This window comes from Numida meleagris, chromosome 3 (genome assembly GCF_002078875.1).
Source record: "Numida meleagris isolate 19003 breed g44 Domestic line chromosome 3, NumMel1.0, whole genome shotgun sequence".
Classification (NCBI taxonomy): Eukaryota; Metazoa; Chordata; class Aves; order Galliformes; family Numididae; genus Numida; species Numida meleagris.
This window is the reverse complement of record NC_034411.1, coordinates 62,282,331-62,306,690: the sequence shown is the minus strand read 5'-3', so window position 1 is coordinate 62,306,690 and position 24,360 is coordinate 62,282,331. Positions and strand designations below refer to the sequence as shown.

General features: G+C 41.9%; 1 protein-coding gene across 1 annotated transcript in view; it reads right to left on the bottom strand.

The window, feature by feature from the left end:
- MAN1A1 (mannosidase alpha class 1A member 1) overlaps positions 1 to 24,360 on the bottom strand; it is a 139,758-nt gene extending 115,398 nt beyond the window's left edge. Inside the window, exon 1 of the mRNA XM_021390280.1 lies at positions 23,521 to 24,360. Coding sequence (XP_021245955.1) covers positions 23,521 to 24,111 — 591 coding nt within the window. The 5' untranslated portion in view covers positions 24,112 to 24,360. The remainder of the gene's footprint in view (positions 1 to 23,520) is intronic.

The following is a 24,360-nucleotide window of genomic DNA, read 5'->3' as shown; positions in this document are numbered from 1 at the left end:
GGGGGGGGCGGGGAGGGGAGTTTTTCCTGAAAGCAGATATTTGATGAAAGCATCAAGGCAGATGCTGTCAAATTGCTCTGACATCCAACTCACAGTTATTAGTGGGGGAACCAATGACACCTCAGTAACTAAATCAGTAGAAAAAAACGAAATGCAGATGTAGTACTGAAGTGTAGGACTACGAAACTGAACACAGCTGACATTAATATTGAAGATGCTCTATTTTCAGACAGCTACAGATTCCATTGACATCTGTGTACACATACAGGAAGAAAATCAACAAAAGATCATTCTAAGTAATATGGAAATGGATACCATACATCCCCTATCTTACAATTAATCAACTGTTACCAAGATTTGCATTTCAGAAAAAATAAATGAAGATTAGAGCTCGTAACCCAAGACCACTGTACTTCTCCAAAGCTACATCATCTCCAAAATCTAATAGCAAAGGCAGATGGACTCTTCAACAGATGGACTGAAAAGTTATTTCCCAATTACTAGTGTAAATGCTGAATGCTCTTTCTTCATAAAATCTATGATTTCAGTAGTTTGGATTAATTTATTTAATCTTCATGATGGACAAAATAGCGATGGCTCCAATGTTGTTTTTTTTTTTCACCGATGGCTCATTTTTAAATATATTTACATACACCTTTTGCGTTAGTGAAACATCCATTATCACATCATAAAGTAATGTGCAAGAACTCAAGTCATTGTTCATTACTGACAACAGTGAGAAAGAAAGCTGATTTTCGCTTACAGAAGCATTGCAGAACTGCACAAAAACTTTGTTTCTTTGATCTTATGCAGAATATGTATCAGCCTCTGAAGTTTATGCATAAATTGACTAATGTCATAAAAGAGAAAGGGTGAAAAAAAGAAAGCAATTTGTGGAAATATTTCTCTTACAAAGAACACTGTTATACAGCAACTCATCCCACTTACTGTCATTTTTTTTCCTAGGCTACTTACGACTCGTTAGTTTCCAAGAAATCCTGAGCTGAACAGGGTGAAGAAGGGGGCTCCCTCAACTGCATGATACAACTGCACTTTTGTTCTCCTCTATTTTTCCTGCTGTTCTTTAAACTGCTATTTGATAAGGTTTGCTTCTAATTAAATTATGAATTATTCATAGTTGAGACTGCATCTCCCACATGTTTGTAGGTACCTGGCACTATTCAGCCATGCTGTTATGGAAATTCCCAGTCTCAGAAGGAGTTAAGCAAACAAAAATTAAGCACAGTGCACAACACATCCATATGAAGTGATTAATACCAAGGTGACTCAACTCATCATTTTAGCACATGACTAAAATCATAAAAAGAGAGGAAAAATATTTTTGAAGAACCTGTTTATTATTTTCCTACCTCTTTAATGCAAACAACTTTACGCAGTTGCATATTATTGTGTATCAGTGGGCACTAAGATTGCTAGAGCTCCTGCACATCTCCACATGCACAAATTCATTGGCAGAATTGCTGTGATCTCTCTTAGCATGTCACATCAGTGATGAAAATGCCCAGCTGGCACATACCATGCCGACACTCCTATCCCAACTAGCTGGGTCTGGTCTTCTTCCCTATACCTTCTCACAACTTTCCCTTGACTCAAGGCTGTAAGATTTTCATTCCTTTTTGCAATTAATGCTAACCAGTCATCAGACCAGGATCAGAAAAACTGGGCAGGGCTCCTGCAGCTGCCTGGAAGAACATGCACTCAGTATCTTACTTTATTCCTCCTCCTTCCTGCCCTCACTTCAAATTTCTATGAGGTTTTTCAAAAAAGAAAGAAACAAACAAAAATCCTAGTGAGAACCCAACAGCAGTTTCTCCCCCGGAGTAGAATAAGTCTATATTCTTTCCACATTAATTCTGCAATCCTGCATCACTACCAGAGCACACTTCAGAAATTAAGAGGTAGAAGGGTGTATCCTTACCAGTAAGAAGTTGCAGCTGTGACAGGAATCTAGGCTGGCACTGAAAAAGTAAATTTCAGACGTATTTTCTTAGTGCATTCTTTTCCTTAATTGCATTTCCTTTTCTTTCACTATATTCTTTTGAATTCTTGAAGTGTGGGGTACTGAGCTTTCCAAAACTCCACTTACTGCCAGTAAACATTTTGCCCATTCCTCAAACCAGCAGCTTGTGACAAGAGATCAGACCAGAGCAGTCCATATAAAATCCTCATCCATGTGCAACTCTCAGTTGTAATTTCTTCTCTCCCCCTGTGCCAAATTGGTCCTTCCCTCCTGTTTTCCTCTCCAGTGCCTTATTAAAAAAATTGCAGTGCTCCAGTCCTCAAGTTCATCATCGTGACCATGGTGAAACTGCACTTTCAGAAGTCAGAGTGCCAACTCAATAAAGAGTATTTGCATAGACTAATCCAGGACCCAGTTGTAGCATAGATCAACGGCTAAATCTGCATCATTATCATGATGCTCAGAGAAGTATCTGCGACCCAATAGCCTGAAATTAGAGCAAAAGGATTCAACTGTTTCTCAACAGCTGAAAAACAGTTATATAGAAGTCAAACACAGACAATATTAATATATCACTTTTAAAAATTATTTTCTAAACATCTTGGTGACCCGGAGGGTGTGACACCCTAACCAAGCTTGCAGGTGGCACCAGGTGGAAGGGGGCAGATGGATACCCCACCTGGGAGTGTCAGGACTGCCATTCCGAGACCAAGACAGGCTGGAGAAACAGGCTAAGAGGAATTTCTCGATGTGCAGCAGGGACAAATACAAAGTCCACGATCCCTGACAATGGTAGTGGGGGTGGCCAGGCTGGGAAGCAGCCTAGATGTAAGGGGGAAATTTTTCACTTGGGGGACATCAGGACACTAGAATACATTGCGTCCAGAGAAGCTGTGGGTGCCCCATCCCTGGATGGGGCCCAGGGCAGCCTGATCTAGTGGGTGGCAGCCCTGCCCATGGCAGGAGATTGGAGCTGGATAGGCTTTGAGGTCCCCTCCAACCCAAGCCTTTCAGTGATTCTTTCTGTCAACACGCATGCAGCTATCATTCAAGCCCAGTATTTTTGCTGTTTAAAATATACCAGAGAAGAATTATGAGTTGTTAAAGATTTTTCCCAGCCATCAGAAATATTTCAAGATTTTTTTTCCTGTATTGCATAAACTGCTTCAGCTATGCAAAACTGTCAGCTCATTTCTGACAGCAAGTTAAGAGCTAGTTACTGCTACTATCTACTTAGTGTCTTAGTACGGGAAGATTCAAGAATAATTACAACAATCTGACTTCTGCAAAATATGAAGAAGATCCAGTGTCATGTATGAAATTATGATTTCTGCCCATTTCACATTTGTATCTACTTTTTATTTAGGACTGATCAAATAGCTCGCCCAGGGATGCATTTGAAATCAAGAGTAAATTATTTTAAAAAATATTTATATTTGCAGCCCTCTAGTATTTCTAGGAAACATGGGCTGTATGGTAATAATTTTTCTGAGGTGAATATTTGTTTCTGTAAATTAGTAATTGCTCTCTGTAAAAACAGTGAAAGAGCCATCACAACAAAAAATGAGTATTGTTCATCTCCAGCAGTTTTACCTTAGCATTTGAAATAGATATTGCAAACAAACACTATCATTCTTTGTGTAGCTCTATCTTACTCTTGCAACGTTTTTGTAATTATCTGGTGTGTGGCTCCTGACACAACCAGTGCTGATGAAGTTCTCAAACTATGCAATACTCAGACCTTAAGCTTTTTACTTAATTTCACTACCACAGTAGCAGTGTTGAACAATCTTCACTAGACCTTAACTTAGCATTCCAGTTCACACAAAGTCATCTGCAAAAAACTTAATAAGGCTTGCTCTCATGCCCAGCAGATGAACTATACCAACTGGTATCTATGAGGGCTGCTCTGAAAGTAATGCCTCCTATTTTATTATGTCACCCATGGTGTCAGAGGCAGATGGTGGTGGTATGGCAGTAAAAACTGAACCTTTCAAACAATTTTCCGCTACATTTTGTTGCTGTGTGACAGATGGCAGTAGAGGGCTAGTCTGACAGAATGGAAGTGTGTATGAAGCAAAAGTGTGCCACTGATTTCCTCCATCTGGAAAAAATAGGACTCATCAAGGTTCATCAGTGCTTGCCGAACATTTATGGAGACCAAGCAGTGGATGTGAGCACAGTCAGGCAGTGAGTGGCACATTTCAGCAGTGGCAATAGTGGGTCACCTCCGCTAGTGCAGATTTTTATAGGCATGGCCTGCAGGTTCTTGTTCATTGCTGGCAAAAAATGCACAACTAATGGTGGTGACTACATTGAAAAACAATGTTTTGCAGATGAGAATTTCCTCCATCAAACTATTGTGCTCTTTGCAGCTGTTGTAGTTCCCATGGAAATAAATAGGAGGCATTACTTTCAGAGCGGCCTACGAATTATTCCCTCAATTCAAGCTGGAGTTAAACACCTTGGAAATAACACATTTACACCAAAAGGTATATATATGCAATGATGCCTTTTATAGAGAGCTATGGTTTTAAAACAACCTTAAAAATGCATACAGATCTGCATTTAGGTACTAGAAGTCATTTAACCTCTAGATAGCATCTCTTCTGATGCTATAAATAGCATATTAATGCTTCACACAATGTTTTCCTTACATATCCAATTGTACCTCTGCAAGAAGCCTTTCTAAAGGAGATAGGAAATTATAGTACTGTTAGTATTTTTTCAGATGTGCATGGATTTGATAAGAGCTGTCACAGGCTTATGGAGAATGTCTGTGTTCATGCTTTCATGACAGGCAGAAGAAATCTGGTGCAGTTGTACAAGGAAATGAATGGGAAAATATAAAAATGATGAGCAGTTAACACCAACCAAGGCAAATACCAGTATTCTGTTCCAGTCAGCACCTGGCGGCAAAGAATACAGAGGAAACAGAATTCAATTAAGTGGCAGAGAGATATTTTCCTCAATGGAAAGTCTGAAAAATTAGCTCTACTTATTTGTAAAAGGACAAAAAGAGAATAAGAACAAAGTAAAAGCATTCAGACAGCAGAGGCTCCTCCTGAACATTTTTGTACAAGGGAAGAGAAGCTGAAACACATAAACATTAAGTCTGTTACTGAAAAAGCAAACACTCTGGAATCATTGCTAATAGAGAGAGCGGAAAATGAGAGGGCCCAGATTTCATATTGCAGCTCCTTGGTTCTTAACAAAAATTACTCCAAATGCATTATAGCATTCACAGTGCAAATGGAGCATAATTCCCATCTGCCCTATTTGTAACAGTGCCGATACGATGGCTATCTGTAGCACAGCTAACACTGTGATAACTTCCACACACAGTAGCTTTAGCAGGGGTAGGCAGCTTCCAGCCCAGTAAGAGACTTATTCCCTAACAGGCAGAAGTTCTGGCTTTGTGTTGCCATCAAAACTTACCAGTTTCTCAGTATACATGGTACATTACACAAATATACGAAGTACCACAGATAGAGAAGACAGAGGCTACTCCTCCATAATTCAGCCATTCAAACAACTATGCTAGAGTTCTGTCTCTCCTAAGCAGGAAGCAAGGGGAACAGGAAGCCGAACATTAACAAACCTTCAAGAGAAAGAGAAGCATGAGCAAGTTTGTCTTCTAGTACCCAGTATTCCTTTCCTTTAATTCCTTTCCTTTCCTTTTTTTTTTTTCTTCTTTTCAAGAAGGCATGAAGTTTCTCAGATCACTTCTTTTGATTCCACATTTTATTTCAAGTTACTCAAAGGAGACGAAAGTATTTATTATATTTAGCAAAAGCAAAAACAAAATATCTAAATTGTCATGGTAATTTCCAAAAATGGAACTTGACTTACGTTGAGTCACTAAGCTATATGGTGTCTGGTAGACTACAGCTGGTTGAGAAGTTCTCTGTCAAAAATCCAACTGTCCATGTTTAAAAAACAGCTGCCCCTTACCCCTCTCTAAAACAAAACAACAACACTAACAATAAAACACCCCCAAATGCATCAATTTCACTTGTTTCTTTTGTTGGATTTGACAAGTCCCTTCTAGGCAGGCTGATGGGCAAGGAACAGAGCAGGCACAGAGCTGAGCTTCCCCAGCACTCTGCTTGACAGGCCCTGTCAATTTTCATTTCTGGTTTACTGGCTGCCTGTGAGCAAATTTTGTAAATTCTGGAGATTCTATTTTGGGTGAAGCATTTTTGGAAAATAAATAATTTTTTTGTCTCATATTTCTTCCCTAATTCACTTCTACCCCCCCGGCCCCCTCCCCCCCCCCTCCCTCCTACCTCCCTTCTCTCACAAGAGCTCTCTGTCTAGCTCCGGCCTTGATTCTAGCAAGTCTATCTCTTTCCAGATACCGGGTCCCCTCACCTCCAATGCAAACAGCTGCGATTATTCTGATATAAAGACTCATTATAAATATTGCTAGGGTGTTCCTATTGTAAACATTGAGGTATATGTAAACTATATTATTCCAGAATAACACAGTTATAAATAAAAAAACTTCCTGCATGTTAGTGTAGTGAGCAGAGGGCCCACCCAGACTCATGGTTCCTATGACAAGACAACAGGAACAAGTGCAAGACGCTGCAGATAACAGAGAAGGAGTAGCAGTACATACACACATGGCTTGCCCTGTTCTGTGGCACAACTAACGAGATAGCAGCACAAAAAAGGGGCAAGCTCTATAGATAACAAACAGGGAACAGCAGCTTAACAGAATTTACCAGGACAACTGTATCATCAAATGAAGTATAAAGTCAACAGAACTGAGGTCAGTGTGGAAAGGGAAACAGCGCTGAGCTGTTTTCTAGGGAAGCAGTGAAGATGATTGATGGAAAGAACTTGGAAGGGGAAAAATGAGAGAAGGAAATGCAAGGAGAAACAAACCATATGTTTGGAACTGCTTGGGGGTAAGCAGCCCCCCCCCCCCCAGAGCACCCCTGCACCCTCTGAATGCAGCCTGGAATGGGAAATAAAATCTGTTGTTGGTCTCATTGTACCTCGATGCACACCTAGGGGGAACCTGGCTGCTCTCCCACCTGCCAGGGAGGGACCCTCCCGACATCCAAACAACAGGCAGGACAGAACAGGCCTTTCCCCATGCTTGTAGCTCACTTACTTTTGAGTAACACTAATGTAATTTAATTAGGACAGTTAAAATGCTCTCTGTGCCATTAAGAAATAGTTCCAGAGTCTATCTTCAGTGTCTTCTGTTGTTGTTTCTCTCTCAAAAATAGATTTCTCTGAGTACAAGCCAGGCAACAAAGATCCCTCCCCCCCCCCCCCCCAACCCAAAAAAAAAAAAAAAAAGTCTAGATGGCTCTAAATGGCTCACCTACTGCAGCTTCCGTCCATAACAAAAGTTTAAGAACAGGACAAGCGAACCAAAATACTTCTTATCAGTACTATCAGTCTTTAGAAACTGAGCATTTGGGACATTCTGGGCCAGATGGGATAGGATGTCTGTATGATTAACAGTCCCCAGGAGAGTCTTCTTTCTTGGAATTACCCAACTGTTCTTTGAACTGTAAATTCTTGATGTTGACAATGTCCCAGAGAAAGGGCTCTATAGCTCGACAACACAGCATGTTAACAACAGGTTTGTTCTGATTTTGTCACCTAGCAGTTTCATTTGATGTGTCCTGTATTGGACAGGCAGGAATATTTATCAGAATAGGCTTAAATAAAATGCACTAAAAAAAATTTGTTTTTTATTATTATCTTTTTCTCCCAATTACACTACTTCCCTGGAAAATTCTAAATCTATCTAGTTCAAAAACTTTGAAACACACAGTATACATATAAACATTTATTATGTATATTTTGGCAATGATTTTTGTACTGAAGAATAGACTATCAGAAATGTGTAAATTAGCTTATTTCTAATTATCTGCTATTTGCGTATTAGAAGGAGCAAGAGTGCTTTAATTCTGCTTTAGTTCCTGCATTCTAAAATGGGGAAGCAGTCATGCTCTCCAAATTGCTTTGTAAGATCCGCTGCTAAAAACCTTACATAAAATAGCTACGTGTTATCATAGCATCCAGTCCTACACTGCATGCATGACCAGCATGCCTTTACTCCTACTGACATGCAGGTTAGCTGCCTATGATCTCACCATCCCCATGCACTTACTGATCTCAGAATCAAATTACAGAAAGCCAAAGCTTTTAACTTTTAAAGATTCAAAAGCAACATTAAGCACATTAAACTAGCGTGCCTCACAGATGACAGCTTAGGACAGCAGAGGTTTCAGGCCTTCTAATGTTACATTTCTCCAGAAAAGTCTTCCCTTTTTAGCAGACAGAAGTTGAACATACAAGCTATTTAGACAGCTTCTAACAGTGTTCTCAAAAGTGCAATTCCCAGAACTTACTTTCATAATTTCTCCCTTCAAAAATGAAAAAGGAAGATGTAGTTGTTTTAATAACACTTTTTCAGACAAAAGAGTGAAATGTTTCACTCTACTATAAGAACATTTCACTTATTTGAAATATTCCCTGATCTTGTATTGGAGACTAACATAGAAAAAATACATTAGTTTCTAGTTCCATAAACTAAGACTTCCATCCCATAATGGCCACCTGAAAAATACAACACAAAAAATCCTAACACATTCACAAATCTATCTTGTCAGCTCACTGTTGTAAAACCCTGAATTATATTTTCCACATGCACATGTGATTGGCTGCACATACACAGCTCACCTGCACATCGTGACTTGAATCTGTAATAGTAACTATTATTATTAGTTTTTAAAACAGGACACTTTGGAAGGTCCCAACATCACTTCTTCACAGTACAACACAATGCATCCTACTTTCCAAGTTTATTTCTGTGCTTAACAGAAAATAAGCCCCATTAGCCTCTGTATCCCTGTGAGTTAGATTGCAGGATTTTTTTTCATTTAACTGTGGAGTCATACAGAGGCAAACTGGAGAGCTATGTTTCAGCACATCCAAGTTCATTTTAACAATTCATCCTCAATTTGGGGCATGTTCCTGTGAGCTATTTCAGAATACCTTAAAATACCTCAGTGCTCTTAAATTTGAGCACTGCACTATCTCCTTGACATACATATATGTATACCATTTTGGAGAATTAAAGTTGGTTTTTTTGGTTGCTTTTTATTTATTTATTTTTTAATAAAAAAGGTGTGGTACTAATTTGGAACCCCAAGCATCCTACTGCCCACTGTATTCACTGATTTTTGCTTCTACCTTTTTCATATGCTTATCTGATCAGTATTTTATGAAATAGCAAACCAGTATGTATTTGAAATATGAGCTAAGGACTAGTGCAAAGAAATGCGTGTAAAAATTTGATTTCTATGTACGATTAGGGTGGTTCTCTGTACTAAGGAAGTGGAACTCATTCTAACGAGCATATTACCTTCTAAAATAGTAGTCAAAACACAGGATGTTGCGTGGCCAGGAGATTCAGACAGAAGTAGCTTGTCATTTAAGTAGAAAGCTATTGTTCTGAAGCAGCCCTCAAAAAGTCAGCTCTCTGAGACTCTTTAAGTAAAAGTTTAGTCTGTCACTGACGGGATGATACACTTTGTTGAGGAGCTACAGAGCTCTGTAACGAAAATCTCAACAATGTGTCCAACACATTGTGTTACCGGTGATGTTGCTGCCACAGTATCAGCTCTTAATAGTAACAGCTAGTGGCAAAACAGACCTGTTGATGGTTACAACCATACCAGGTTAAGCCTACTTAGAAACTCTAGCTGACGTGGTTAACTGGAAGTTAAAAATTTACCTATAGTAGATAAGGAAGATCATAAATTGCTGATGCGGATATTTACAGAGAAATCTTACTGTCTCACCAATCAGAGCAGAGCAGAACACACTCATTTCCTCGTATTCTGCTTTGTACCCATTAATGATAGCCTATATTCTTTTAAGGTTGTCATTTCTTTGAAGAGAAATCAGCTTTTAGACCAGACCTTTTACTTGTCTTAGCACAACAGATTTGACTAAAGCAAGTAGGCTCACCTCGCATCAGCGCCTGTGGCTGATGACTGAAAGCCAGAAACACAGCAGTGCTTTCAATTCCTCTATCTGACTGCATGACTACCCCATAATATGATGCTGCTGCTACTTGATAATAGGCAATAAGTAGAAATCACAGCAAGAAACTCTCAAAGTATAATACTGAGCAGGTATTTTACATTTTTAAGGAAGTTTCAAAGTCAACATCAGAAATACACACTTACTTCTAAAAGTCAATAATGCCTGCTGGTGCAAGCAAGTGCTGTAATCTGACTGCAAACTAGATGCAAGGGGCTGTCAAGCAGAATGGAAAAAGAGTGGTCTGTGAGGGGCAGCACATCAGAAATACATCTGCATTTGAAGTTTCCTGACAGCATTAACTAAACTCAAGTTCAAAAATTACAGTCATCCAAAACACATACACTAAAAAACTTGTTTAATATTTGCAGTCCGGTGGTTTTCTCATTGATTTTAACTGAAGCTGCTTACTGCTTTTTTCCTTCTAGAAGAAAATGGCAGCCCCCAGAGAGTATCATTTGCCTTCTTTGAAGCTGACAGATATGGTCATAAAGGAAAGAAGCACTCATCCATTGCGATGTCCACATTTTCATCTCTTCCCACTCTCAGTAGGGAAAGGGACACTGGAATGCCATAAGTAAACAGGTGAAAGGCCAGCCATCAGCCACAGGTATCCTTAAATTAACGGCACTGGGAGAAATTAACTCCCTGCCCCAGACGGAAGGATCAGCTGGCGATCTCTTATGCGCCCACCAGCATTCTTTCAGGGAACAAACTACTGCAATCCATTTGTTCATACAGGGTACTGTTTTTACATATCGTGCAAAGTGCTCTATGGTTTAGTTAGCCTGGCTATTATCCAAGCTATAAAGCAAATAAAAGAATATATGTACAGCACACAACCACTTACTTCTGCTGTTCCTTACCCCACTGCATAGCCCACCAAGTCTCTCTCCTCCTACTTATAACAACTTTGGAGAACTTAGATAGTTTAGATAAATTCTTGACTATTTTAAGGAAGTTGAAATTTGGATGTTGGTCACTGGTGGGGTGTGTGTGTGTGTGTGTGTGTGTGTGTGTGTGTGTGTGTGTGTGTGTGTGTGTGTGTGTGTGTTTGTTTTTGAGGGGATTTGGGAGGAGTGGTAGAAAAGATAACAAATTTCCAGTTGTTTTGATTATAGCACTTCCAATGCCTCCCAGAATGTTTTCTATAAGCAGCATATTTGAAACTGGATATTAAAGTACAGCAAGAATATCAAAGAGAAATTATGAATAACTTATTTCCTGATATGGCACATTCACGGTTCATTTTACAGCTGAAGCTCCCCACGTAGCACAGGACTAATAGCAACATGAATTTCTAAATACAAGGGAATCATTACTGGTGAAGGTGCAGTAAAACCAGCCACGAAGTTCTCAAGAATTTTTTTTTTTTTTCTGTGTGGAGATGAGGAGTGGCCAGTAAAACCGACACTAGATACATTTGACTTTAAGGTATCAGATCCCATCCTCATTTGTTTGCTCTGATGTGTTCACACAGACACAAGGACTTTTAAAGCTCTTTTTGAGATATGTCTTTGGCATCAGCTGCTGGCTTTGTTCCTTCCTCAGAAAACAAACAAGAATTGCATTTTTCAAACAGCACGAATCTAAAGTAGAAAAGGTTCCCCACTGTAAACAAAGAATAAAATAGGCATCACAAAAATACTGTGTACAAACAAAAGAGAATAAGAAAATCCACATCATGTCTCCTTCACAGAATGTAGTCATAGGTAATTAGCACACCAGGAAGCTATTATTAAGTCACTCCAAAATGAACACATGTAACATCATACAGTGTACCACCATGTGTTTAAAACAACATAGCAATATTAGTGTCCTTCTAACTTCTCATGGTCAAGTCTATAGCTAACATAAAATGTTGGGGTTTTTTTGTTGTTTTGTTTTGTTTTCCAGTGGCCAGATCAGAAGACTGCCCACCTAAGATTTCTTTTCATATGCAGGAGACCCAAGTAGTATGACTTGTTTAGGTTACACTACAGGACCTGCTTTCCACTGGAAAATCACATGCTGAGCTTTTACTTCAAACAACAGATAAAAAACCAGAAGTGAAGACACAACCACTATTCAAGCTTTGGATTGCTAAATAGAATCAAAATAATTTTCTTGATGAAATAAAACCACCATCCACAGGCACTGTAGAAAAATTAAGACAAGAAAAAAGAAATCTGATCAAAGTTAAAACAAGCTCTACTGCTTTCCAAAACTCAGAGGTGCTCTCCTCAAACTTCATTAGTTTCCATCATAAGTAGTGATACAGGTTTTGCAGTTACTTTTCCCTACTTTTGCTCCAAGTGGCAAGCAAAAGCTGTGGGTGAACACCGTTCCCATAAAAAGCAATCATTAAGCTGGAGCAAAAGGAGGGTTACATATTCACTGGTATTGCTAGAAAGAGCTTTACTTCCCACATCACTAAATCAAAGCAGTCATGGCAAATTGAAGGGATGCTCATGTACCACTACAGTGCTGGAAACTTACACTTTCAGAAATGACCAATGAATATGGACACTGAGAAGGAAACACGAAGAAGGACTTCATTTTCAAAACCAAGCTTCTGGAGAGCCAGACTTTTTTATGATATCAAAAGTGACACAAAATCTAAGTAGTTGAACTCCCATGAATTGGTAGTGTACTGCAATAATCTAACCATATTGTAAAAATTATTTACAAGGTCTACTGTAAATCATACAGTAAGTCAAATGAAATAGATGAAAAATTAATTAAAAAACAAGTTTGTAAGTCAGTTGTATTTGCTAATTTTAAGTGTTTACAAAGAAATCAAACAGAACTGCTTTAAATTTAATTCAGTGGTATCAATTTCAGTCACAATACAAACTTCAAACTTGCCAACTTTGAGCTTACACTAAATTAGCTTTCACATCCCTAGTTTCATATCTGCAATGTACAAACATCTTACATTTTCATCAGGGGCATGCAGAGGAAATGAGCTTCTGAAAACCACGCAGTACTTTAACAGAATTTCTCCCAGTGTGTCAGTATTCTAGTAACCTCTTCATGCCCACACGAGGCAAAAGTTGCAACTAAGACTTTTGTTTTCCATCAATAGCTTGTGTTTCAAAATTCAAGTCAGAATTCCCTGTACTAACCACATTTGTTTGGCCAGTAAATATTTTCTCGGTTTTAAAAATTTCAAAATACCAACTCGGCTGACGTGCAGTATCTACTATAAAACTACAATACGTGTAGGAGAAATGTCTAAACCATATGTCTACTTAGATGCTAGAAAAGAGAATTTAAGATCATGAAAAAATGGAGAAAGGCAAATTTAAAAGGCCCTAGACTTCTAGGGAACAAGTTCGGTTTATGCAGAGATCTGATCTGTAGGGTCTCATGGTAGAGATACCTGTAGGGGCAGGGGTGCCCAGGAGACCTTGCTGACCTCCAGGCACAAGAATGGCTCTTGGCAGGAGACCACTGAGGCCAAAGTGTTCATCCAGGCTGGGTGTGGAGCACCCAAGTGAGCCCAAACACCTAGGCAAGCCCAGGGAGGGGGATCAGGCAGGGGCTGCCCTACAGCAGTGCAGAAGGTTGCCAAAGCTCAGCTGGAAACAGCTATGGGACAGAAAGTGCCTCTGCAGAAACATCAGCAAAAGGACCAAACAAAATGGACTTGCTGCTTAACAGGCTAGGAAAACTAGGACATGAAAAGGCTTAAGCAATTAATTTTTTTTAGTTCTGGTCTTTACCATATTCGTAGTGGCAAGAGTTTATCAGTGAGAGACATTAGGAAAGTAAGTGAAGATGAAGTTAGGGATGGCACACTTAGGAAGAAAATGATATTCTAACTTGATACCAGAATAATAAAATAGTCCACAGGCACGGGAATACATTTGACCAGAGCTGCTACAGCATCTCCCTCCTCAGAAGTTTTCCAAACCTGACTTCAAGACTGAGCAACCTGATTCACTTTTGAAGTCAGCTCTGCAAGACAGTGACCAGAGGTCCAGTGGCAAGTCTGAATCCCTCAGTGACAAAATTATAAAGTAAGAAGAAAGTTGGGAGAAAGAACAAAAACCACAGCATACATAAATGCAGACCGATGATGCCTCCATAATACTTTCAGATCACCAGTCTGCATAAGACCACAGATTCCATGAAGACTTCTGAAAATTTTCTCACAGACCACCCACCCTCTGTAAGGTTTAGATTCATACGGTGACTTATCAAAAACTGGTTATTGTTCTGGATTTTGCTTGCAGCATGTGTGTAATTTTTTTTCAATGTAGCCAACAATTTGTAAAGAAAAATAAAAATAAATCTGTCTTTATTAGATGCGCTTGTTTAGATCAGATCTCACCACCAACAAACTATATCCTCAGTTACAAACAAGGGAATTTACCATTTACCAACTGCATGAAGTATTAGGTGTACTGTAAGATGTACATATGGAAAGAGATACAAATAAATCTGTCTTTCTCTGTCTAAATACAATGAATTTTTAAAAATACTTCATGGAGAGGCCTAAGGGCTTTTCTTTAGAAAGGTCATTTTTTGAAATGCCCTTCCTGATCTGTGATATCACTTTAGCCCTTGACAATATCACACACATTTCTAGAGAGTCAGCTCAGGTTCAGTACCATGCTTACCCTAGAGCTTTACAGAGTGAGATATAAAAGTATCAGACGTCTTACAGCTTGTCATTACGTAGTAGCTTTGTTTTGTTTTGTTTTTTTCCCTCCATAGTGGCTCTTCAGACAGTCTCACCAGAACACAGAAAGCAATACACAGCCTTGAAGTACTATGACTTTTTAAAGGCGTAACTGCTATAAATCTCATACTCTCTAAATGGTAATCACGTTTTCTGTTGCAGGATGGAGCGGGGGGTCAATCCACCACAGCAAGTTATTAACATCTATTTCTCTTCTTCAAATTTCAGTTTAAAGTGTTTAGTATTACTGGCTAGGTCTGACACAAAATTTGAAGTGCAGTTCTCTGAATCACAGATGGGTGGAGAACTATAACCACAGTAACAAGCAGCACATTTCCCTACAGACAGCAAAGCAGGCACAGCTTTATCAGTATCACCATTCAGTGCATCAACAGATGTCAGTGCTCAAAGGCAGTGAGAAAACTGACAGTGGAGTTAAAGACTGGGTCTGCATCTGTGTGCGTGTATCAGGGAATAGTAAAATTGCCATCTCCCTTAGCGCTACATTTTCAAAGCAAAATGTTTTTTTAAGGTTGGTATTCTTTTACATGAGCTATTTCCTATTTCCTTGGAAGAAAGCAGTCCCTGAACAAAAGAAATTTCAAGAGGCACATAGATGTTTATTATGCAGTGAAGCAAGTAAAAGAAAAATATGCAGATACTAAAAAAAAAAAAAAGCCTTGCAGTGGTCTGAATACTAATTGAAGAAGCAATCCACACTGATCGAATGCAATTTTATTGCTATGTTTTAAAAGCACAGACTGGCTTTGAATTAAAAAAAAATGTTTTACATTGCCAAGCAATAAGTTCACCTTTACACAAGTCAGATGATGTAAAATTCTGGAAGAAAGTATCAGACATTCTTTCTTTTCTGTTTTATTCTTACAGAATATAGATGATATACACAACATTGCTCATAACACAAGTGCCACCAGTATAAACCCTCACAAGAGAACTGCAATGCTGCATGCTTTTACATTGAAATTTCAACTCCTGTTTTCTGCCCAGCATCACAGAAAAAACATTGATTCTTCTAAAAGAATTTTTGAAGAGCACACAGGAGATCTTGTAACAGCTGGATGCAGCACAGCCACCAGCTCTTTCCTGGCACAGCATCGTTTTGTTCCTTTGCTCAATATTGCCTATCTCCATGCCTTTTCCTACCTTATTAGACATCTGCACTTAAAAAAAAAAAGGGCCAAAAAATCTTACAAGTCAGACTTCCATTCACTAACTTTATTTCTAAGCAATTTCAAAGCCAAAGTACATATAGTTTCCAAGAGAGTGTGGGAGGACAAATGAAAGTAGATTTTACACTTGTAGTTACCTTTGCCTAAGAGACTACATATCTGTGTTCCCACAAGGGCTGTGAAAGTCTAACAGTTGTACAAACATAACAGCAAGTTACACGCTCATCCAATCTGTTTCAAAAGCTTTTAAAATTAGAGGCATCAGAATGAGCAATATCTGTATCTTCATAAACACCAGCTATAAAATCCAACCAGCTTACTGTGTAGAGTTATAGCCAATTGCTGCATTATTTCATGCAAGCATTTCTAGGTTACCACAGAGTTCAAAGTGGTGATAACAAGATGCAAGAAAGGCAAACCTGGGGTTTTACTTCCCTACTTACTTCCCTTCAGAACAGAGCTAGACCAGAGCATTTGATTTCAGGTGTCATTTGCAATGCCCACAGCCAGCAACCTAAGCACAGCACAACAAACCACAGCTGCCCACCTGCAGCCTTGGGCCTGACTCCACAATCCAGGTGCAAACCCACAGCGTAAACAAGAGCAAAGGCAGCCCAGCATGCAGCACAGCCCTCGGTTCAGCAGCAAAGAACAGAGCACAGCTCTTGGTTCAGAGGCAAAAAACTGAGTGGGGGCTCGGCCCTGTACACCACCCCACAGACACCACACCATCTGCACCAGGCCCCAGCCTCTCCGGGCCCTGCCACACAAGTTCCCCTGCTCAGCAACCAGGCTGCCCAGTAGCTGTTGCAAGAAGGGATTCACCACAGTTCTGTGAAAGGTCTCACTTAATCTGTATGAGGCAAGGAAGCATGCGCTTTATTATTCGCCAATTATGTTTTCACGGCAGTCTTGCAGGTTTGGTTATAGGAAGTGATGGAAAATAGGAAGATAGATTCTTCTTAGTGTGCACACATTCTTTTATCACATGCTACATTCCTTGGATAAAGGAGGTTTTCAGACAAAAAAGGAACCAGTATATTGACTACGTGGTACAATGCCCATTTTGCTTATCTCCTAGGCCCACCTAAACAATTATTTTCTTTGTTTTACAAGGTCAGTTCTAAAAATAACTTTAAAATAATCTACAAAACTCTTCAAAACATAGTGTCTAAAACATACTTTATGCAGCTACTTCCGTATAACTCAGTTTCTTACTAGAAATACACATAAGCGGGATGTTTTAGCATCGCTGTACTATCTCAGGCTGCAGTTCATTGCCAGAGAAGTGATGCACCATTAGACAGCAGCAAACAGTGAATCAAACGGTGAATACTTTCCCGAAGTATTAGACTCTTATTCAGCCAAGTTAGTAAGACACACTGACTATTTAGTGGGCAGATAAAGGAACTAAATGTTAAGGCATTTTATTTGAGATGAAAACCACAGGAATTCACTATGCTGGCTCCTCAAAACCAGGAGGAAAAAAAAGAAAAAACAGAAAAAATGAAGACACTGAAGTGTTCCACAGCACTGTATTTCAGATAGCTGTATGAAAAGGTATCTGTCCAGCAGTACACAAGTGCCTACATAACGAAGTTAATTGTAAGAAGCGCTGTCTCCTGTCTGACCATGATCTTCTCATAGATCTGTGCTTTCATTAACATTCAAAGAAGCTATCGAAGCCTGACTGTCTACCACTCTTAGCATCTTTTCTGCTTGAATGAGATAGACATTTTTCAGCCTTAATAGTAGATTCTAATAAATAAAAAAAACAGGTGGAGTTTTTCTGCTTCAGTTTGCCCACAGCACAGAATTACAGCCTTAAGCGGTTGTACTCACCAACATTATGATTTACTCCATTTCTCTATACTAAATCGCTGCCATAGGCTGCTACACTAATGTTAAATACAAAATTATCACCATGGGAATATAACTTTTGCCAAAATGCAGGAGACATTCCATTTTAAGCTTTACCTCACCCCTTTTCATCACCTTATTTAGCTTTCATGAAGAGTCCTGTGTGTCTGGAATTTAGGTTTTGCCTTTGCATAAGATGTGCACATGGTTTTCAGCTAAAAAATTAATCATGTGCTGGATTTTTTTTTTTTTGAAAGCCAGATGTTTTCCACTGAACATTTCAAGTCTTCTCATCTTCCCATAATTCTAAGGATCCAGTACCCATTCTATCCATAGAACACTCACTAGTTTTGTTAATATACCTGTTGTGAATGCAGACCAAGTCAGAACATAGGAAAAGTAAGCATTCCTCTTGATCAGCTCACGGAAAGATATAAGGATGGAAAACATAAACTAGTGATGGATACAGATCCTATTCCAGTGAAGTGTGCATGCTGTCACACATCAGAACTTTCCTCTTTCTCATAACTGATACACCTAAAAAAGAAAAAACACCACAGGCAGCCAGAACAACTCACCTGAAACAATATCCTTCCATAAAAAGACATTAAGGGATCTCAATGGAAAGGACTTCATTTGGCAAAGGCATACTATATGACACATCTAATGGACAAAAGCATGACACAGTCCCACTTTCCTCCACATCATACACACTTCCAAACACATTAGCTTAGTAGGGGTCCAGTGCTTCCTTCCCCTGTGCTTAGAGAACTCCATTTCGGCTCCTCGTGCCATCCGACAATGAATCCAGCAATGACGTGGGCAGACTGCTGGCTGGCTGGCAGGCTGGAATGGCTCTGCACAGGGCCTGCAAACACTGCTGAACAGTCACTGACCCACGTCCTTTGTAACTCATCAGCAGCTCCTTTGCATCTTCTAGTGTTATTATCCCTATGCCAGCTACTTTACTTTACTTCACTGTTTGTTGCATTTTAGATGCTGTAACGTCCATGTTCCACGAGAGCACAGAACTCCCAACAAACACTGAGAGAATGTCTTAGAATCCCAGAGGATGTCTTTAACTTACAAGTAAGAGGTACCTACACACCATATTGCAATCCCTGCATTCAGGCATTTAACTCACCTCCTCAGTGTCTTTTATAAAACCACTATCAATCAATAAATACAATAACTAGTATTTTTCAGGAAGGAATGAAGAGTAGAACTCTCAAAAAGAACTAGCAGATACAAAAATACTGAAGTTTATAGGTAGAAAAATAAAACCTTGGGGTAAAAAAAAGCTAAGATACACTTTAAACTCCTTTGAGAAACTAAATGACAGTTGCAAGATGTCTGTATTAAGGTCAGAGCAGCTGAAGAAAAGATCACAAGTGAATTGCACCATCAATGTATTGCCAGGAATCACTAGCTTGATTACTCATTACATATAGATCCTCTTTCTTCCACTGCATCTTATTCATAAGGATCCGTACCATCAGGAAATGAGGCTCTATACGTTTGAAACCCAAATCTCTCCATACTTGCACACAGCAGTTTAACTCTTTTCCCCACCCCAGGGAAGTTCCCACAACTTCCTCACAGTGAAAGCACAGAGAATTGCACTCTGCAGGAGCTGGGGCTTCTGTAATGACTGCTCCCGCGTTTCTTTTCCCTTTTTCTGTTCTGAGAAAAAGGGTTGAGAGGCAACAGCCTTCTGATCTGCAGCACTTCCGCCTGCTATGGAGTGCTCTCCTCTGTAAATTTCATATTGCAGATTCAAATGCAATGGCAAAGCCAATCTCCTAAAACACAGAGAGGCTTTGTGCCTCCCTCATCCATCTAGCACCATTCCATTCCCTCAGCCCAATCTACTGCTGAGCAGACCCTTCAAGGAAGCCTTCAACTTGGCAGAAAACCGTTCAGCTTTCCTGCTCTGTCACTTATCTGTTGGTTAAGTGAGCTGAAGCAGCTTCCAGAGGGCTCCAAGGAGTCGTGCAAAGGAGACAGTGGGAGACAATAGGCAAGAGTAAGTGGTCAGAAGAGATTCTCCTCCTCTTTTGACAGCAAGAAGTATTAGTGAACTCACCTTGCCTCATAAAAATCAATAAAAGGAAAACGTCTCCCAGTACATTCAGCAGTCCCCCCAAGCAGCACCAGCCAGGGAGCTGCAAGCGTGCAGGAGGAGCCCCCTGACACAAGCCACCCCTGTGATTTCACCACCACTCCCACTCACTGCCAGAGTCCTGATAAGAGCCAAGTGCTGCTATGTCAAGTGCATGTTAGATCTCTGATTAAACTTTTATGTCCATGTTAACAAGCTTTTCTTCCTCCAGGTATTTCTGAACTTCCCTGAAACATTGCTAAGGCTTCTTGCTTAATCTAATGATTTCCAACTAAAAGCCACCACAAAAATCAATATTTAGGATTTTGGAAACTCTAGAACTCATGCTGCCAACTCAACTCCAATTCAGTTCTTTATAGGAAGACAGCATGAAGTAATCTTCAGTTGCTAAGTCTGTTCTTTTGCCTCGTGACTGCTGTGCTGTCTCAAAGGACCAATATTCAGAAACTACAGGATCAGGGAATACACTTGTCTCCAGGACTTCTGCTAGATGACTGCAACAGCTCTGAGTTGTGCAAGCACTGGGAGCACTGCAAGGGATTGAGAGCAAGGTCATGGCACCATAGACATCAGGCTCCCATTTCTCACCATTATCCTGAAGGCATATATGACTGAACAACACCAGATGATAACATGCAGGCTCTGAGATAGCTATCTTCTGCAAGAGCAGCATGCTGAATTGCTGTTGTGCCCCACCAACATCTTGCTGCTCTGTAGGATTAGTAAGGGCAGAGCTCTACACTAATGGGATTGTACTGGTACTTGTACCTGAGCTAGCTCATTTATTGTTTTCTATTCCTTTTATCTGAAATAAAAAGAGTTCCATTTTTGTTATTTACCTACCATTGAAATAATTCAATTGCTTTTTTTTTCCCCCTCCTAGAAGGGAGAGTAATGAAACTTGGAGAAGATTTAAAGTCCGGTTGCCCCAATTGAAACAGACCTCTCCTGCTTTCATAGCCTGTTCCCACTATTTCTATGTTCTCCTTAGCACCACTTTTGTTCGCGTCACCTTTCCCAAAATGTCTATGTGTCTGCAAGTCTTCCCTGATGTTTTTCCCCCTGTTACTTCTGACATCCAGCTACAACGAATGGTGACAGCAGCAGACACTGGACAAATGTCAGCTTGTTTTCTCACCAATGGGGAGTACTTGCTCAAAGCAGGGGCTGCCTCTCCATTCAGCAGGTGGGGGAACTGGAGTAGAAACCAAAGACTCCTCGTTCAGAAACCAGAGCTCATATCAGGACACCAGAAGAAAGCAGTGTGAGGAGTCCCAGGTACCCATGCCCTGCTCCAAGTCATGGAGCAACAGGGAAACTGCCTGGAGAGTAATTGCTAACAAAACACAGCCTCATTGACACGCCTGAGAGCAGCTGTGCCACCTTGCTCAAACCTCCCCGAAACACGCAGCTTGATGAAGATGCACATCACGGGCAGCATCAGCTCAGCCAATACAGAATCCAGCAACCACAAGCAGCTGACAGCAGCTTTACAACAGGAAGCACTGGGCAGGCAGTGCTGCCAGAGCCTCTCTCAGAGCCTGCTTGCAACCCATCATCAGAAGAGAAAGCATAGGAGTCCCACAGCAGGCATCAGTGTCCTGGGCTGTGGCTTCTGTCCGCTTACCACAAGGGCAGAGCACAACGGCAGCAACATGAGATCTCCGTTTCGCTGCCTTTACCAGTGCTTGACTTACTTGATAAGCTTGTAGCAACTTCCTTATTTTTCTAGCTATTCGCCATAAAGTGTTGGTTTCAATACTAAACAAAGCTCAGCAATCTTTATATTCCCATCTTATTCAAGTTTCTCAGTTGTTTTTTTAAAAATGAAAAAAGTATGCCGTAGATAAGAGGTCAACATTTCTATATCGCATCCTCATTAAGAAATATTACACAATCGTTTTTATTGTTTTGTGGCTGCAAACCATATTTGCTGGTACTGGCTAGAGTTAAACATTTATTTCAACTTCTTCCCCAGTTTCCAATCCCAGCACGCAATGGCCACACTGTAACTGGTGATTTCCACTGTTTCTCTGTAGGGCGTAGTTCACATTTTTGAAAGTTGCGATGTAAAACTATATCTAAGAAGCCCGCAGACTGGAATTCCAGCCTGACAGTTGGGTATTAACACAAAGAGGTGGACAAGAGCGTGGAAAAACAGGGAGAAGAGCAACAGAAAGGCCAGCACATGAAACAACATAGAATAGGAAAAAGTTTTAAGGTCAGGGAAAAGGAGCATTCCCTTAAAAGAAAAAAATAAAATCAAACTGGTTAAAGTACAGTAAGAACACAGAGCAATTAAGTAAACACATGAAGTTCACATACTGAACAGAGAGCAGAAAAAGCTCTCACAAACAACACGGTGTTGAGGAATTACACTGAGATAGAAAGGAAAAAATAAAGACCTGGGAACTACGAGCAGCCTCTCTGCCATTATTTCCTGTGCTTACAGCTGCCAAACATCTGGTCTGGGGGTTCCGCTGCTGTCAGGGGTTCCCAGGTGGAAGTCGGGAGAAATAAGAGGAACAGGATGGGAAGGGAGGAAGAAATAATGAAGGGGTTCTGGTGTTTGTATGGATGTACGTACATTTTCATCTCATATGCACAAGCATGCAGATAGATGCACACGTGCACATTTATATACGTTTATACTAAAATATCACTGGAGTAGTTGGCACAGTGCTAGCCCTGCAAAATCAGCAGTATCCTTCAGTATTATCTCCTTCCTCCTGCTTACGTGTCGCATTTTGCTGTACAACAAATGTCATGTATGGGTTCTGGAGTCTCATTTTGCCATTTCTAACCTCTTTTACAAGGCAATTCCAGATAACAGGGAACAGTTTGTTGGTACTTTTAATTGCTCTGTGTGCCTCAGGGAAGCTGTGAGGCTGCAGTCTGGAGAGCACAGGTTCTGCATACTTTGAGTTGCAATCTGTACCACGCACTCAGGAGAGTTTCCCCCTCCAAATTTGCCTCGGCTCACGACCTGTACACAGTTTGCGACAACAGTTACATTGATGCTCAGAGCACAATATGAGATCTGAGAGCTCTGCATAGTGTAAATGTCCACTTTTCCGTTTGCTCTGTACAAACAGAACATAAAACAAAACCAAGAACGGGCTGACGGTATTTCACCAACACAGAAACACTCGACTGTTACAGTCTTGCTCCCTACCTCATCTCCATCACCACGGAACGGGAAACACGCTACTTATGAATTCATAAACCGTAATCCCAGCAGGCGGCTGAAACCGTCAAACTGATACTCAAAAGCGTCAGTAATGACATGAAGTTGAACCGTATCTATAGAAAAACCCTTATTCTACGGGAAGGACCCTACCAAGCCCCCTGCTCGCGGCAGCCCTACCTACGCACAGCTCGGACAGGGCGCTTCGGGGAGGCACTCAGCGCCCACCACCCGACACCGTACCGCTATAACCAAGCGGACCGCACTCCGCCGGCAGCGCCGTGCGGCGCGGAGCGGACGCTGCCCGCCGCCTCCCCGCTCCCAGCCCGGGTGCGCGCTTCCTCGGGGTCTCGGCGCCGTGACACCGGGGGAGGAGAAGGAGGAAGCTGCCGGGCAGGACCTGTTGCCCGGCGCGGGGCCGCCGCCACCCACCTCTTTGATCTTGTCTCTCCGCTGCCGCACGGCGGGATCGGCGGGCTCTCGTCCCACGGCGCCCACGGGCTGCTGGAACGGACGCTGGGGCAGCCCGGCGGCGGCCGCCTCCTTCCTGCCGCGGGCGTCCTGCAGAAGTTTCTCCTTGTCCTGGCGGATGTCCCTGCGGATCTCCTCGGGCAGCTTCTGCAGCGTCTCCTTGGCCTCGCGCAGGGCCCGCTCGTGGTCCGCGCGGATCCGCTCCAAGCTGCCCGCCCCGCCCGCCTCCTCCGGCATCGCCGGGCCGGCCCCGGGGTGCGGCGGGGCGCGGGGCTGGAAACCGGGCGGCGGCGGCGGGGGCTGCAGGGCAGCCGAGTGGAAGAAGACGCCGCTCAGCAGCTTGGAGGAGTCGGGCAGGAAGAAGATGGCCCCGAAGCAGAGGGTGATGAAGGCGCTGAACACCAGCAGCAGCACGAACTTCTCCGTCAGCCGGAACGCGCCGGGGCCCGCCGCCTTCCTGCCCCCGCCGCCCGCGCCGCCGCCCGCCGGACCGCCCAGCGCGCCCGGCCCCGCCGCGCTACCGAAGAGCGGCAGCAGGCTGGCGGCGGGCATGGCCCCCGCGTCGCCTCAGCGCGCCCCGCAGCGAGCGGAGCGGAGAAAAGCGACGCCGCACGACCCGACCGCGCCGGACGGCTCCGCGCCGCAGACGGCGGACGGAAAGTTTCCCGAACGGCCGCGACAACTTTTCCCCTACCCCGCCGGCAAGCGCTCGGCGCGTACGGCGCGGGCGCTGTCAGCTCCGGCCCATGCCTCCACCGCGCCGCCGCCGCCGCGGGTGCCGCTCCCGCTCCGCCCGCGCGG